This window comes from Geotrypetes seraphini, chromosome 2 (assembly GCF_902459505.1).
Source record: "Geotrypetes seraphini chromosome 2, aGeoSer1.1, whole genome shotgun sequence".
Classification (NCBI taxonomy): domain Eukaryota; kingdom Metazoa; phylum Chordata; class Amphibia; order Gymnophiona; family Dermophiidae; genus Geotrypetes; species Geotrypetes seraphini.
In genome coordinates, this window is record NC_047085.1 from 526,593,813 (window position 1) to 526,609,357 (window position 15,545).

General features: G+C 42.4%; 2 protein-coding genes across 3 annotated transcripts in view; one reads left to right on the forward strand and one right to left on the reverse strand.

Annotated features, from left to right (window-relative positions):
* Positions 1–15,545, forward strand: part of LOC117354768 (zinc finger protein OZF-like) — a 265,018-nt gene that overhangs the window by 120,071 nt on the left and 129,402 nt on the right. The window lies entirely within an intron of this gene.
* LOC117354760 (zinc finger protein 436-like) overlaps positions 4,923–15,545 on the reverse strand; it is a 44,218-nt gene continuing 33,595 nt past the window's right edge. Inside the window, exons 3-5 of one of the 2 annotated variants that reach the window (XM_033932702.1) lie at positions 14,097–14,223; positions 13,709–13,789; positions 4,923–7,081 (exon numbers count right to left, since the gene is read on the reverse strand). In XM_033932702.1, coding sequence (XP_033788593.1) covers positions 5,529–7,081; positions 13,709–13,789; positions 14,097–14,223 — 1,761 coding nt within the window. In that variant the 3' untranslated portion in view covers positions 4,923–5,528. The remainder of the gene's footprint in view (positions 7,082–13,708; positions 13,790–14,096; positions 14,224–15,545) is intronic. The other variant, XM_033932701.1, reaches the window with a different exon arrangement.

Sequence of the window (15,545 nt, forward strand, 5' to 3'; positions counted from 1 at the left end):
CAGAATTGTACGGTCTCTGTCTGTGTATGGCCGTTTGGAGGAGGATGGGCAGGGGAGGGCTTCAATGGCTGGGAGGGTGTAGATGGGCTGGAGTAAGTCTTAGCAGAGATTTCGGCAGTTGGAACCCAAGCACAGTATCGGGTAGAGCTTTGGATTCTTGCCCAGAAATAGCTAAGAAGAAAAAATTAAAAAATTTAAATTGAATCAGGTTGGGCAGACTGGATGGACCATTCGGGTCTTTATCTGCTGTCATCTACTATGTTACTTTGTTACTATGTTCTTCTTTGAACCTTTTCTAGTGCCGCTATATCTTTCTTGAGATAAGGAGACCAGAATTGAACGCAATACTCCAGGTGAGATCGCACCATGGAGTGATACAGAGGCATTATAATATCTTTAGTTTGTTAATCATTCCTTTTTTTTAATAATTCCTAGCATAATGTTTGCTTTTTTGGCCACCGCCGCACATTGAATGGAAGGTTTCATTGTATTGTCTACAATGACACCCATATCCCTTTCTTGAGTGCTAAACTAAACTAAACTTTAGGTTTGTATACCGCATCCTCTCCACAATCGTAGAGCTCGGCATGGTTTACAAGAGTTGGGAGAGAAAGGAACTCCAATAAAGGTTAAAGGATATAGTGAGAAGAGTATTTAGAGGGCTTAGGATGCCAGAGATGGAGTAAGTATTACATTTTTGAGAACAGCCAGGTTTTCAGATGTTTGTGGAAGAGTTGGAGAGAGCTCAGGATCCGAAGGGGGGAGGTAAGGTTGTTCCAGAGCTCAGTGAATCTGAAGGGGAGGGAGGTCCCTAGTTTTCCTGCACGGGAAATGCCTTTTAATGAAGGAAAGGATAGTTTTAGTTTGTGAGTGGGTCTGGTGGTATTAAGATTTGAAGAGTTCCAGGAAAGTGGGATAAAGGGAAGGAGGATGCCGTGAAGGATTTTGAAAGTTAGACTGGCGCATTTAAAGTGGACCCTGGCGTTAATCAGGAGCCAGTGAAGCTTGGACAAGAGCGGTGAGACATGGTCGAATTTACTTTTTGCAAAGATAAGCTTAGCCGCGGCATTCTGGATCCGCTGAAGTCTATGAAGGTTTTTCTTGGTAAGGCTTAGGTAGATTGAGTTGCAATAGTCCAATCTGGACAGGATGATGGATTGGACGAGGACGGTAAAGTGATTTTGATGGAAACAGGATCTTACTTTCCTCAGCATGTGGAGGCTGAAAAAACATTTTTTTGCCAAGGAATTGAGGTGGTCGTTGAAAGACAAAGTAGAGTCGATGATAATGCCCAAAACATTGCTTGAGGACTCCAGCTGCAGAGTGGAGCCAGAGGACAGAGGGATGGAGGTGGGAAGTTGGTCTAGTTTTGGGCCGAGCCAAAGTAGTTTAGTTTTGGACTCGTTCAGTTTCATTTTGACAGTATGGGCCCAGGATTGAAGGTTCGTTATACAGGAGGATATGTTCTCTGAGAGGTTGGTAAGGTTTGGGTCGGTCTCGAGGAGGACTAGGATGTCGACAGCATAAGTGTAAATTGTTTATAGGGGGGATAGATGGAGGAGTTTAAGGGAGGACAAATAGATGTTGAAAAGAATAGGAGATAGAGGTGAACCTTGCGGGACTCCACAAGTTGATTTCCAGGGGGCGGATGAGGTGCCATTCATGTTGACAGTGTAAAAACGAGAACGTAGGAATTTTGAGAACCAGTCTAGGACTGTGGAATTGATGCCTATCTCAGAGAGTTGGTAGACTAGGATGTCATGGTGAACAATGTCAAAAGCAGTAGAAAGGTCGAATTGTAGGAGGATGGCGAACTTATTTCGAGAGTGCTAAACCCCAAGGTGGACCCTAGCATCTACCTTGGGAGTTAGTTCCCCCAAATTGGATGCTAGGGTCCATCTTGAGGCTGAGTGCCCAAAAAAGGGATCTGGGTGTCATTGTAGACAATACAATGAAACCTTCCACCCAATGTGCGGGGCAACCAAAAAAGAAGAAAAAAACCTAGGAAAACTTCCTCCCTTTCATGTCTTTGTGGGGTTCAAAAGAGACATCACCAAGAGGAGAAACATCTCTGCTACATGGGCTTAACCTGAAGCAACCAAATCAAGACGACCACCAAAAAGGTAATCAGTCAAGCATTATGACTGTAGTGAAAAACCAGTATCAGCATATATGACGGAGATGGCTCCCTCAGCATCTCCACCATGTAACCCTTCTCCCATCACAGAGAGAATTGATGACCCTAGTCAACAGTTCCCATACATATGAAACTTCATCCTCTCAACAAACGTTGAGGTTTCAGAGAGAAATCCCTGAAGGAGTGCAAGGAGTTTCTCAGGAGGTACAGAGTCTGTTACAAATGCTCTGCCTCCACAAGCCACCGCACCAGAGAGTGTAAAGTGCCAGTCAAGTGCACTGAGTGTGACAATGACCAACACCCAGAGAGCCCCCAAGTCCCTCCTATTGCCGAGTTGTAGCATGGTGGTAAGACTGCAACACTCCTAGTCACTCCTAAATGCACAATGACGTGTGGAGAAGACCACGAAAGAAGATGCTGCACTAAGATATGCCTGGTCCAGGTGTACCCCAAAGGCAGCCAAAATGTATGTTGTCAGAGATGAACAAAGCAACAAGTCTCTTGAGAGGCCAGAGTTCTTTGACCTGTTCAGTATCCATGGAAACTATTCCTCGTATGACACCTCAAGACTTGTTCAGAAGTCATGCAGGTGACCTGAAGAGTAGGAGATGGCTACGTGATAAAGGCAATAGACCGCAGCAGCCAGTAACATCATCTACACTTGTTGAATGAAAACAGATACCAGACAACAGGAGTGAAATTCCCACACTGGACGCTGCTCAGTATCACCCTCATCTGAACCCTACTAACACCACTGAATCCTGCTCTTGCTGGGCAGAAATGCACTGGAACTGTTATACATCCACAAGCCACACAAAGGCCCACGACATCCCTTACATGCAACTCGATCTGGGTTGGACGATAGTGGACAATGTCTACCCCAACAGAATGGGAAAGCCACACCACAGCGCCGTCGCTACCAGTGTTCTGGAAAGTGAGTTCAATGCATTACTACCAAAGAGACTCACAGTCAAACAGAGCAGAGCCTTGGCTCACTATCTCACATAATGGCATGCTCAGTAGACGCAGGAAAGGGCCCGAGGAGCCCAGATCTTCAGATACCTGATACTGATGTTTTCCAGTGTTGTTTGTCTCTCGTTTCAGCTCCTACGAGATGTCAAAAGAAGCCATAAGCCATCCAGCCTTCAAGCTGGATGGCTTCCAGCATCCTGAGGTTGTGGGTTCAAATTCCATGCTGTTCCTTATGACCCTGGGCAAATCACTTAATCCCTCATTACCCCAGGAACATTAGGTAGAGTATGAGCCCACCAGAACAGAGGGAAAAATGCTTGAGTATCTAAATGTAAACCACTTAGGCTGTAAGTGGTATATAAATACTAATTTATTTTTTTTAATATGGAATTTTAGTGGATTTTGCATACTGATAACATGTTAAGTTTTAATAATGATAATAGTGGTATCTACCGATACCAGGTGGAGAGTGTTTTCCCTTGGTATACTTTCACTAGTTTATAGTACAGCTCTAGATGTGTTTAATGTATTCTCTCTCCCCATGCAGCCTTAGTGTTGTGTGAAATGTAGTTTCATACTGACTGCAGCTGACCCTGCTTACCCCCCTCCCTTTTTCTCTCATCTAAGCTTGGGTCTTTGTTTCTCTGCATTACATCCCTACTTGTCTCTTCTCCTCCCTCCCCTGAGAATCTCTATCTTGAACATGTGGCAATGGATACAGCTGGTAAGAGTTGACAACCTGCACACAAGAAGCAGAGGACAACTCTGTAGCCCAAGGTTTCCCTGATAAAGGGTAATTCTAGAAAAGTGTGTCATAGATATATTCACTTAGCCCAGTAAAGAGGGGAGAAATGGGCTAAAATAAAATCCTGAGGCTGCAGGCTTGATCCCAGTGCCACTCCTTGTGACCTGGGGGAGTCACTTAACCTTCTTTGCCCCAGGTACCATAGTTAGATTGTGAGGCCCTCTGAGAAAAATAGGGAAAGTACTCAGAACACCTGATTAGATTGTGAACCCTTGTGAACTGCTCAGACGGCTCTGTCAATGAGGACTACATCAAATAAGAAATAAACTTGGAAACCTACAGCTTGTTTGTTGGGGATGGTACTTGCTATATCACTTTTTCTACATGATTTATATATTTTAGACCAGTGGTTCCCAACCCCACCAGGCCAATCGGGTTTTCAGGCTTGCCCTAATGAATATGCATGAGAGAGATTTGCATATAATGTAAGTGACAGGCATGCAAATCCGTGCTATGCAGAAAACCCGATTGGCCTGGTGGTCCTCCATGACAGGGTTGGGGACCACTGTTTTAGACAACTATTTATTTTGTACCTGAGGCAATGAAGTGACTTGCCTGGAGTCACAAGGAGCTGCAGTGGGAATGGACTCAGATGCTGTAACCACTAGGCCACTCCTGTGGAAAGGCAGAGAATACATTTCTAGATGAGCTGCATGTCGGTGCCACCAAAAGGAGGATGGGGAAGTGTCCCTGTTATTTTCTATCAATTCAGCTGGTTGATGGCAGCCCCCTCCTTCTCCACCACCACCACCATCACTACTGGAGTCTACTGTACACTGGGAATCCTGACGCTATCACACATACCATGAAATACATCCGGAACGTCCTCCAGCTCCAACTCATTCCAGGACAAGGAACTCAGGTGGAATATGTGTTTCTCGGTGGTGGTGCTGAGGAGAAGCTTTTGCACCATGGTATGTCTGCCTACTAGTCTGACATGCAACCATGGCACCTCTTGCTTATCTTTCCAAAAAAGACTGAAAGGAAAAAGCAACCAATACAGCTCAGTCAGCTGCCAGTGGGTACTTTATTATCACAAGAATAATCAAATTTAAAACAGCAATGATCGAACCACTGGGAAGAGGGGAAAAGGTCCTCATTTCAGGGATTTTCTCGCTCTACCTAGGGAACCTAAAATCTTTGCAGGGGGAATCCCTTTTCTGCCACATATTGTGAGTCCTTCCCCTAGATTTCAGACTAAGCGATGATATGGAAGACGACATCACCCCATCCTTCTTGCTGCCACTAACTTGTTAGTGGCTTCTCTTCTCTGCAGCCCATTACAGTGTATATCACACACATGCTTTTGTCCTGAAGGCTTACAGGTGTTCAGGACACCTCTGCCTCACCTCCATGATCTACGCACAAAAACCACATCTCTACCAGATCCCTGCGTTAAATCCTCAGTCTTTGCTCTATGGTCACGCTCATTTCTTTATTCTTTGCAGCATTCTTTGCTCATTGTTCCTGTGATTCTCTGTCAAGAGGCCTCTCTTCCTGTTTAAAACAATCCCTGTTTTGAGTAGCTACTGGTCGTTCACTTCTTCGCAAAGACCTTCTCGTTCTCTACATAGAACCTGTTGAGAATCCATCTGCTCATCAAACCTTGTAGGCTCACGCAACAATCCAGCGGGTGCAACCACTATCCTTACCAGCCATAATTAGTCTTTCATCCCTGGGCACCGACATCTCTTCCTGTAACCCTTCCAGTGTGAGCTGAGGCATTAGAAGAGGCTGCGGACGACGCTCAACATATTTCCGGCTGTACGTATGATCCTTCCTGATGGTTTTCATCACCTGCCCATTTGGGTCCTTGCGTCTCCTTCTCCGTTTCTTTCGACCATCTGCTGGATCTATATCTCCAGAGAGATCAGACATTGGTTTCAGACTTTCATGGATCCTCTGGTGCCGGACAAGGTTATAGGTCTTCAGGAAGCCACCTCCACACACTGTACAAATATATGGCCCGTCCCCGGTGTGGATTCTCATGTGCCTGTCCAGATTTGGCTTCTGGATGAAGGTCTGCCCACATATCCCACATTTAAATGGTCTCTCCCCAGTGTGGATTAACATGTGCTTCATAAGGGAGTTCCTACAGAGAAAGGTTTTTCCACATTCACTACATATAACTGGTTTCTCTCCACTGTGGCTTCTCTGGTGGAACCTAAAGCTGGACTTTTTTCCACTATAGCTCTTCCCACATTCAGTACATAAAAATATTTTTTCTTCCATGTGGTCCCGCTCGTGTGTTCCATGATTCACTTTATAAGTACAGGGCTTTTCACATTGCGGACACTGAAATACTTTTTCATTGCTGTGAATTTTCTGATGCTGTCGAAGTTCCTTATTCACATAGAAGCATTTGCCACATTCGCTACAAGAGAATGGTTTCTCTCCCCGGTGCATCCTGTCATGAATGATGAGATCAGCTTTCCGGTTAAAGCTCTTCCCACATTCAGCACAAGAGAAGGGTCTTTCTCCAGTATGAAGTCGATAGTGTGTCTGGTAATTCCCTTTGTGGTTGAACTTCAAGCCACAGTAGCTACAGGAAAATAGTTTTTCTCCTGTGTGCATTCTTTGGTGTCCAACCAACTGGTGCTTGTGATAGAATTTTTTCCCACATTCAGTACAAGAGTATGGCTTCACCCCCGTGTGGATCCTCTGATGCGCGACCAATTGGTGCTTGCGAAAGAACTTTTTCCCACATTCAGTACAAGCATGTGGTTTTTCTCGAGGCTCCCCCGTATGGAGTCTTTGGTGGCCGACTAAGTGCTGCTTATAATTGAAACTTTTACCACATTCAGTACAGGAGTATGGTTTCTCCCCAGTGTGTATCCTCTGGTGATTCACCAAATGGGTTTTTTGGGTGAAGGTTTTGCCGCACTCGGTGCACAGGAAGGGTCTTAGGTTCAAATGCACCTTCTGGTGCCGCTTCAGCAAATAATTTTCACTAAATATTTTCTCACACACGGGGCACTTGAATTCCCGGTGTTCCCTAGGCTTTTTCCGGCACTTTCTTTTCACTTCTTTATTAGAGATCTGTCCTGGATTTCTGAGATCTATGCAGGAATGCTGCAGAGGATCCACGTTGTTTTTTCCTCTTGTATTCCAGAATTGTTGTTCCTCAAGAAGCCTCTCTTCTCCTATCCCAGGAGCAACTCTGTTCCCTGTAAAACAAGAAACAGATCAGTTAGGTGGGGAACAGGTAGTGATGTCTCATGAAATAGGATGGTTTTAGAAATCCCTCAAGAATTACTTGTAATGCAGATTCAAACCCACTGAATCTAATCTCTATATTCTGATGGGGATGCTAGCATTTGGTAGGAAGACAATTGGAAGAACGGCAATAGGTAGGATGTAATTGATAGGAAGACAATTCATAGAATACGACAATTGGTAGGATCTTCCTATCAATTGTCATACCCAGTTGTTCTACTGCTACCAATTGTCACCTCTGGCTGGAATCCGAACCTGACACACCTCCACTCCCCTAACATCCCCACTGATCACCCCAGCCCCCTTCCAACACCCCACATACCCCCCACACTTCCGTGTACCTTTCAAAGAAACATCGTTAGAAGGGCTGTCCACTCCCTCTTGTCAATAAGGCCGCCTCTTCAAAATGGCTGCCCTTCCACCTCCCAGTGCATCTTGGGATGCACTGGGAGGGGACTAAGGCCATGATTGGCTTAGCCTTCCCTCTGACATCACAGGGACCCTCCAATGTCAGAGGGAAGGCTTCCAGGTCAGCTGCTGCCTGCAGATTTCTGCAGAAGTGTGCTTGGAAGGAGGAAGGAAAGGAGAAGGCCTACACTGAACATCTTAGACTCAGCAAAAAGAGGAGTCGTCCTACATGGACCGTCTTACAGCTGGCAAGAAGGAGGAGGAAGAGAAAAAATAGACTCCATTGGAGAGGTACACACCCATGGGAGAGGACAAGGAAGGAAGGGATTGTGAACTTGGGACAAAGGATGGAAGAAAGGAAGGAAGGATGCAAGGTGAACAAAGGAATAGGCTAACGTGGAGAGGTACACACTCGTGGAAGGGGATACGGAAGGAAGGGATTGTGAACTTTGAACAAAGGATGGAAGAAAGGAAGTTCAAGTTCAATTTATTTAATATACCATAAATATAAAAACCGAGGTTAAAATCTCAGCAGTTTAAAATAAAAAAAGGGGGAGGGATAAATGCAAACAAGTAAACAATATACCAGCTAGACCAGTGGTTCCCAACCCCGTCCTGGAAGACCACCAGCCAGTTAAATTTTCAGGATAGCCCTAATTGAATATGTATGAGAGAGATTTGCATATAATGGAGGTGACAGGCATCCCTGGGCCCCATGCATATTCATTAGGGCATGCCTGAAAACCTGACTGGCTGGTGGACCTCCAGGACACTTCTGAAGGGTTGGGAACCACTGAACTAGACAAACATGTTTTGCAACATTAGGAAAAAGAAGAAGGGTAAGTTACAACTGAACAACGAAAAAGGGACGGGATAAGAACATATAAGAAAAGGGGAAATATATAACCATTTCCGATTGCGGCCTACGCCAATTGAATTGTGAGCGGAATGATGGAGAAAAGTAGCGTTATGCATAATATTGTATCTTAAGTCTCAAGGGTGAGCTGTCAGAGCAGAGATAGTGAAGTAGAGAAATCGAGGGAATTATGAGCAGAATGCCTGAGAGAAATTATATGCCTTTAGTTGCGTCTTAAAAATCAAAATTGAACTTTCAGCACGAAGATAGTAAGATAAAGAATTCCAGAAAGTGGGAGCCATGACAGAGAAAGAGGAGTTCCTGTGAACATCAAGGAATAATTGTCGAAATGAGGGAACGACTAATAACTGTTGTTGGGATGATCAAAGAGTTCTTTGTGGAGAATATTGAACCAAGAGGCTAAATAAGAAGGAAGGAAGACAATTTGATGATATTTGACGAGAAAGTATATTATACTTGAAAGGGAAGCGATATGAGACAGGAAGAATATGCTCAGCTTTTAAGAGTGGTGTGACATGGTCGAATTTGGAACGACGATGAAGCAATCTAACTGTAGTGTTTTGGACTCATTGTAACTTATGTAACTGGTATTTTAGGAGACCAATGAGAATGAGTTACAATAATCAAGCTTGGACATTAGGAGAGAATGTATAAGAATTCAAAGAAAACTTTGCTGGAGAAATGAATGAATTGATCGAATTTGACAGAGAGCATAAAAAGAAGATATTACCTTGGAAATATGCGAATGAAAACTTAAAGTTTGTCTATGACAATGCCTAGGATTTTGGTTGTTGATGAAAATTTTAGGGGGACTCCCTTCATAGTGAAATTCAATGTATTTCTTGGTGAATTACCTGAGGAAAAGAGCAGCACTGCGGTTTTTTGAGAGTAACTATGAGTAAATTGATTGTGAATGAGTCACGATTGAGAAAATAATCTGGATGTCGTCTGCATAAATGAAAAATGTAAATCATAGGGACTGCAGAATGAGAGTGAGAGGATCGAGAAATATATTGAATATTATTGGGCCTAAAATGGAGCCCTGTGGAACACCCGATTCAAGTGATCTGTAGCTAGAGGAAGTGTTAGAGTGTTGGACGGAGTATGTACAATCAGTCGAGTATGATTGGAACCATTGAAGGGCAGAACCTTGGAAATTTCTTCCAAACGATGAAGAAGTACTGTATATTGTAATCTATCAAATCAAAAACCACAGACATGTCAAGCGAAAACAAAACTGCGTCACGATTGCTATCCAATATCTGCCTCGTGTGGTTTAGTAGTTCCAAGAATGCATGTTCTGTAGAGTGATATGGCTGAAAGCCAGTCTGGCAGGGGTGCAGTATGTTGTTTTTGTGATGAAATCTTATAATTGAATAGCAACTGCTTTTTCAATGATCTTGGAAACAAATGGCAAGTTTGAGAATGGTCTGTAATTGGTCACAATGTTGGGGTCAGAATTTCGGTTCTTCAGAAGAGAAGTAACTGTTGCTTTTTTCCATTCTTGAGGAAAATTGCCAGTAGAGAGGCAGTTATTCACCATTGATAATAATGGCTGGAGAAGTGGATCAAGAAAACGTGATAAGAGAAAAGCAGGGATAGGATCAGTTGGCGGAGATGTGTGTTTCAAGAGTGTAGTTACTATCCTCAGAGATATGCTAGTTTGAAGGTTAAAGGAGGCATGTGATGATACTATAGAGGGTGAAGATGAAGGATAATGAGGTTAAAGACAGATGACATTCGGAAGATTGTCATTTTGAGAACATATAGTCGTCAAGGGGTTTTCAATCAAAGAACTGGTAGCAGATGGGGCAATAGGCGCCAAGGATTCTTGTAAGCTGGTAATTTTATTGGAGAATCCTGAGGTGAAATCTTCAACAGTGAGGGAGATTGGCGATGCAGGAGGAGACGAATTAGAAAGGGAAGATAGGATGGGTTTAGATCGTGTTTGAAAATACTGGATACGTAAGTTTGTTTAGCGCTATGCAACATAAGGGAATACCGCAGTGAGATATTTTTAAAGTTCTGAATTGTAGAAACTGAAGGATTTCACCACCAAGGGCTTTCAGGATTGCGCAATTGGTGATGCAGAAGAGTAAGCCTGGAGTGATACCAAGGCTGTGAGGTACTTAGGCATCAAGAGCAGTGAAGAAGGTGTGAGGTACAGTTGTATGGGGAAGACACAGATGAAAGAAAATGTGGTAGTAGGAAGGACGGAGGAATGTTGGCATGGTGTAATGTAATGTAATGTAATGTAATTTATTTCTTATATACCGCTACATCCGTTAGGTTCTAAGCGGTTTGAAGAAAATATACATTAAGATTATAAATGAGAAGTAAGAAGGTACTTAAAAAATTCCCTTACTGTCCCGAAGGCTCACAATCTAACTAAAGTACCTGGAAATTAATAAAGAAGAGAAAATAAAGATGGTTGAAAAAAGAAAAATTCTATGTGAACTTATAGGATGGAAATTAAACTGACAGTGAAGAACTGTATGAAAAATACATATGGAATGCAGTTAGAGAGGGTAGGTTACAATCTATTGATGGTATTTGTTTAATTGGAAGGTGTTAAGGTGGGTAATTTGGTGGTAGAGGCAATGAAGGTAGAAATGTGTCATGATGCTGGAGAGAGGTGATACAAGGAGAATTGATAGATATGGGGCTGGTGGGCAGGGATAAAAGATGCAGCACATGGTCCAGATAATGAGAGAGGGAGAAATGTTGGATGTGGCAGTCCAGGTGGTGGGAAAGATATGCACCCTGAGAGGGGAAACAGAGTGTGCTTTGTGTAGTTTAATTTTGTGATTACCATAATGTATTAGTAAGATTATATTGTGTGTATATATGAAAAATCAGTGGAAGAAATGGCATTACAATGGCTATTATTATGGGAACTTGGGTAGGGTTTGGGGCAGATCTTTTGGGTTCCTCAGTGTTTGGTAATTTGCCATGATTGTTATGATTTTTGATAAAAAATGTTTTTGCTAATGATTCCTTCTCCAATAGCTTTTATTTCTGATTGTGTTTTAGCTTTGTCCACTATTAATATGGCTAAATTTCATCACACTGAGCGTAAAAAAATGGAAGCTAATTTTTCAGGGTTGTGTTTACAATCGTGAAGCAGATTCGGGTGATCCGACCTATTGGGTTTGTGAGAAGTGGAAGATATGTAAGGCTAGAGCTCACACTGGTATCAATGTGATAGATGGTTCTACAGTAATCGTTAAAGGTGATCATTCTCATCCGCCTGATGCCGCTCGCAGAGAAGATTTAAAAGCAATTGATAATATTTGACAATAGGATGAAAACACTCAAGAGTCAACACAAATTATAATTATTAATTCTTTCAATCAATTGATTAGAGAAACTGGGCCTTTTCTCCCTCGATTGAGAGGGGACATGATCGAAACATTCAAAATACTGAAGGGAATAGACTTAGCAGATAAAGACAGATTGTTCACCCTCTCCAAGGTAGGGAGAACAAGAGGGCACTCTCTAAAGTTGAAAGGGGATAGATTCCGTACGAACGTAAGGAAGTTCTTCTTCACCCAGAGAGTGCTAGAAAACTGGATTGCGCTTCCAGAGTCTGTCATAGGGGAAAACACCCTCCAGGGATTCAAGACAAGTTCCTGATGAACCGGAATGTACGCAGGTGAGGTTGGTCTCGGTTAGGGCACTGGTCTTTGACCTGGGGGGCCGCCTCATGAGCAGACTGCTGACCCAGCAGTGCAATTCTTATGTTCTTAAGTTTCTTTAGCTTCATCGGCTTGTTTGCCACACATTAATTGCCTGAAACAAATGATTCAAACAATTCTATTGATGACAACTAAATATCACATGACAACAATTCCAACTGACATCATCGGGACATAGAAGAAGAAAGGTCATCAAATATTTCAACAGTATAAATACCTAACTTCCTACACCCCCCACCCTGATGTCCAATACTGTTTAGTGATAACATGATAGCTGTACAGCAATAAGATGAAAGCAGTGGGGGGCACGTGATACCGGGAGCCTGATTGGACGTGCATCTCAGCAGCTCCGGGCCATGCCGACATAACAGACCTCTGAAGCCCCAGTACCTCTCTACCACTATCTTGTAACCCTCATCCAGCTGCATCTGCAGAAGTACTTTGTTTGGCGCTGTGTTTAAAGTGCCACGAGGAACTAAAGAAAAGCAGAAGGTGCAGGATTCCAAGATGGCGGAGAACCATGAAGCGCCCATCTTCATGCTCGATGCCACAGCAGTTCAAGAGTTGACTAGATCACTTACCTTAGTCATGGAGGATAAGCTGGCTAATATCCACACCTTTATGGAAGACATTAAAGAGAGCTTGGATTCGCTCGCTAGCCAGCTTCAATGCGCTGAGGACCGGATCATGCAACAAGAAGACAATGCAGCAAACTTTGAAGAACATATTCGCATGCTGGAATCTGCAAACAAGACTCTCTCAGAGCGACTAGAAGACCACAAAAACAGGGGCTGACACAACAACTTGTTCTTTGTGGGTATTCCCACCTTGATACAAGATGTCAACCTGCTTCAGTGGTTGGAAGGCTGGCTTCCTAAAGCAGTGGGTTTATCCGACCTTATGGCACCCTTTTCTTCTTTTTTTGTATAATTTTTATTGATAAAGCAGCCAACAGCAATACAAGAAACAGAAACTACATCGCTGTAACGGTCAATAAGCAAGAGGTCCAGACATATGAGGCAGTAATATTTGGTACGCTACTTTATGTTAAACCTACATTAGATCAATTTAAAACTCGTCTTTTTTTTATCTTGACAGGAGTAGGGGTTCAACTGATTACTCACAATTGGAAAAACCATGCTAGAATTAATTTTACTTTTTGGTGGGTAACTGTGTGCACCACGCACAAATATGAAAGGATGTTGGCGGAGCGTTTAGGAACTAACAAGTCCTTTAATGATGTATGGAGTCCATTGACTAATTTTATTGCATTATAATTAGGGTTATGCTTCTTTCTTTTCTTATTAGATTCCTCATAAGCATCTTTAAAGAAAAAACAGTTTAAATTACCCTTAAATTTATCTAGATTTTTTTCTGCTCTAATGTGTAATGGAAGAGAATTCCAAATAGGAGTTGTAACTAAAGAAATGGAAGTGCGGTGTGTCCCAATAATGTTTAAAGGCTCAAAGCCTCATAGAGATTATGCATAAAGATCAATGCACTAGAAGAATGGGTTAATTGAGAAGGAGAAAGAACCACCATGTCAGCTCATTAATGGTACTGAAGGCTTATTCAGTGCGTGTGACTGGACCCACCTGTTGAGGGGCTCAGTAGTGTCCCTCTTTGTCCCTTCATAAACAACTCCCGATTTTGCTCCAGCTGGGCCACCAGTGAACCTGTTAAGGGGGAGGGGGAGAAAACATGATGTATGTTATATAACAGGAAATAATCTATACATGTATGTAAATTGCTACCAGAAGCACCCTCTCCAGCACTTCCTACTTATGTACTGGTGACATGGAAGAGGGAACTAGAAGGGTTGAGGGCAGGCTGATACTTCATCCCCTTAAAGATGGGTGAATTCAGCAGATGCAGTTCAAGGATGTAGATCTCTAGCACTGGAGGGTTCCAAGGATGGACACAGAGCCTGTAATGTCTAGGATTAGTTTCGGTAAAGGGACAGTAATGTTTAAAAATCCTTACTGAGAGATGTCAACAGCTCCAAATTCTCCTTCATCACCTCCCTGTAAAGCTCCTTCTGCCCTTCGCTTAAATACTGCCACTCTTCCTGGGAGAAAGAGACAGCGACGTCCTCAAATGTCACCCACGTCTGAAACACAAACCAAAGACACTTTACTCACTGCACATCTGCTAAGCCTGACTACTAGGACCTTGTGTGGTATTTTAGATGTCTCTTCCATACTGAGCGATGCAGTGCTCAATGCTGGTGCCTCATGCTACACATATCACAGGCTGTAGTTTCATAAAGAGATTTGGAGCAAAAATTCTAAAGAACTATCTGCTGGGCTTAAATATCACAGTGTAAAAAAAAAAAAAAAAAAGAAATGTTTTCAGGGGTCAGGAAGGCGATACTGAGCCCATTCTGCCACAGACACTACTCCATCTCCAGTCTTCTTCCTCCTTGGTCCTTACTTCCACCTTCTAAGCATGAATTCTCTCACAGTTTTGGCTATTTTCTCTTTCTGCTATTAAAAGAAAGTAAGTATGTGTGTACTTAGTGTAAAGAGCTTCTGTATCTCAGAGAATGTTGAGTCAAAAATCTGTGCGATTTTGAATTATCTGTTTTTTTTTCGACAGCTTTTGAACTCATGTTTATGTACTTAGAAAAATGTACACCAGCAAAATATTGCAATAAGTTTAGTTGAATCTCACCAATTATGTAAAATAGTTTAGATATCAAGAGATACAAAAATATAAAAAAGGGAATATTGAGGGTCATTTAACTGTAAGGATGGGAAAGATTAAAGAATAATTATTGTCTTGGAATGTTGATTTTTATTATTTTTTAAATGTTTTCATATTTAAATCCAAATATTCCAAAAGGATTGCATTATTTTGCATTCATAAATCATGTGCATTAAGGTACCTTCAAAAAATCTGCAATGCCAGCACTTATTTGAGTCAAGCTGCTCTCCATTTTCAAAATGGTCTCCAAAATGCACAATGTGCTATAAAGAAAGCATAAGGCTAGGGGAATCTGGACGATTTGGACCAAAAGTGGAACCAGATCTTCTTAACTGAGATGGCAGGAATTTTTTAAAAAGGGATGGTACAACCTCACTGGAGTATTGCGTTCAATTCTGGCTTCCTTATCTCATGAAAGATATAGCGGCAGTAGAAAAGGTTCAAAGAAGATCGACCAAGATGATAAAAAGGATGGAACTCTTCTCGTATGAGGAAAGACTAAAACGGTTAGGGCTCTTCAGCTTGGAAAAGAGACGGCTAAGGGGAGATAGGATTGAAGTCTACAAAATCTTGAGTGGAGTAGAACAGGTATAAGTGGATCGATTTTTCACTCCGTCAAAAATGACAAAGACTAGAGAACACTCCATGAAGTTACAGAGAAATACTTTTAAAACCAATAGGAGGAAATATTTTTTCACTAAGAGAATAATTAACATAGAAACATGG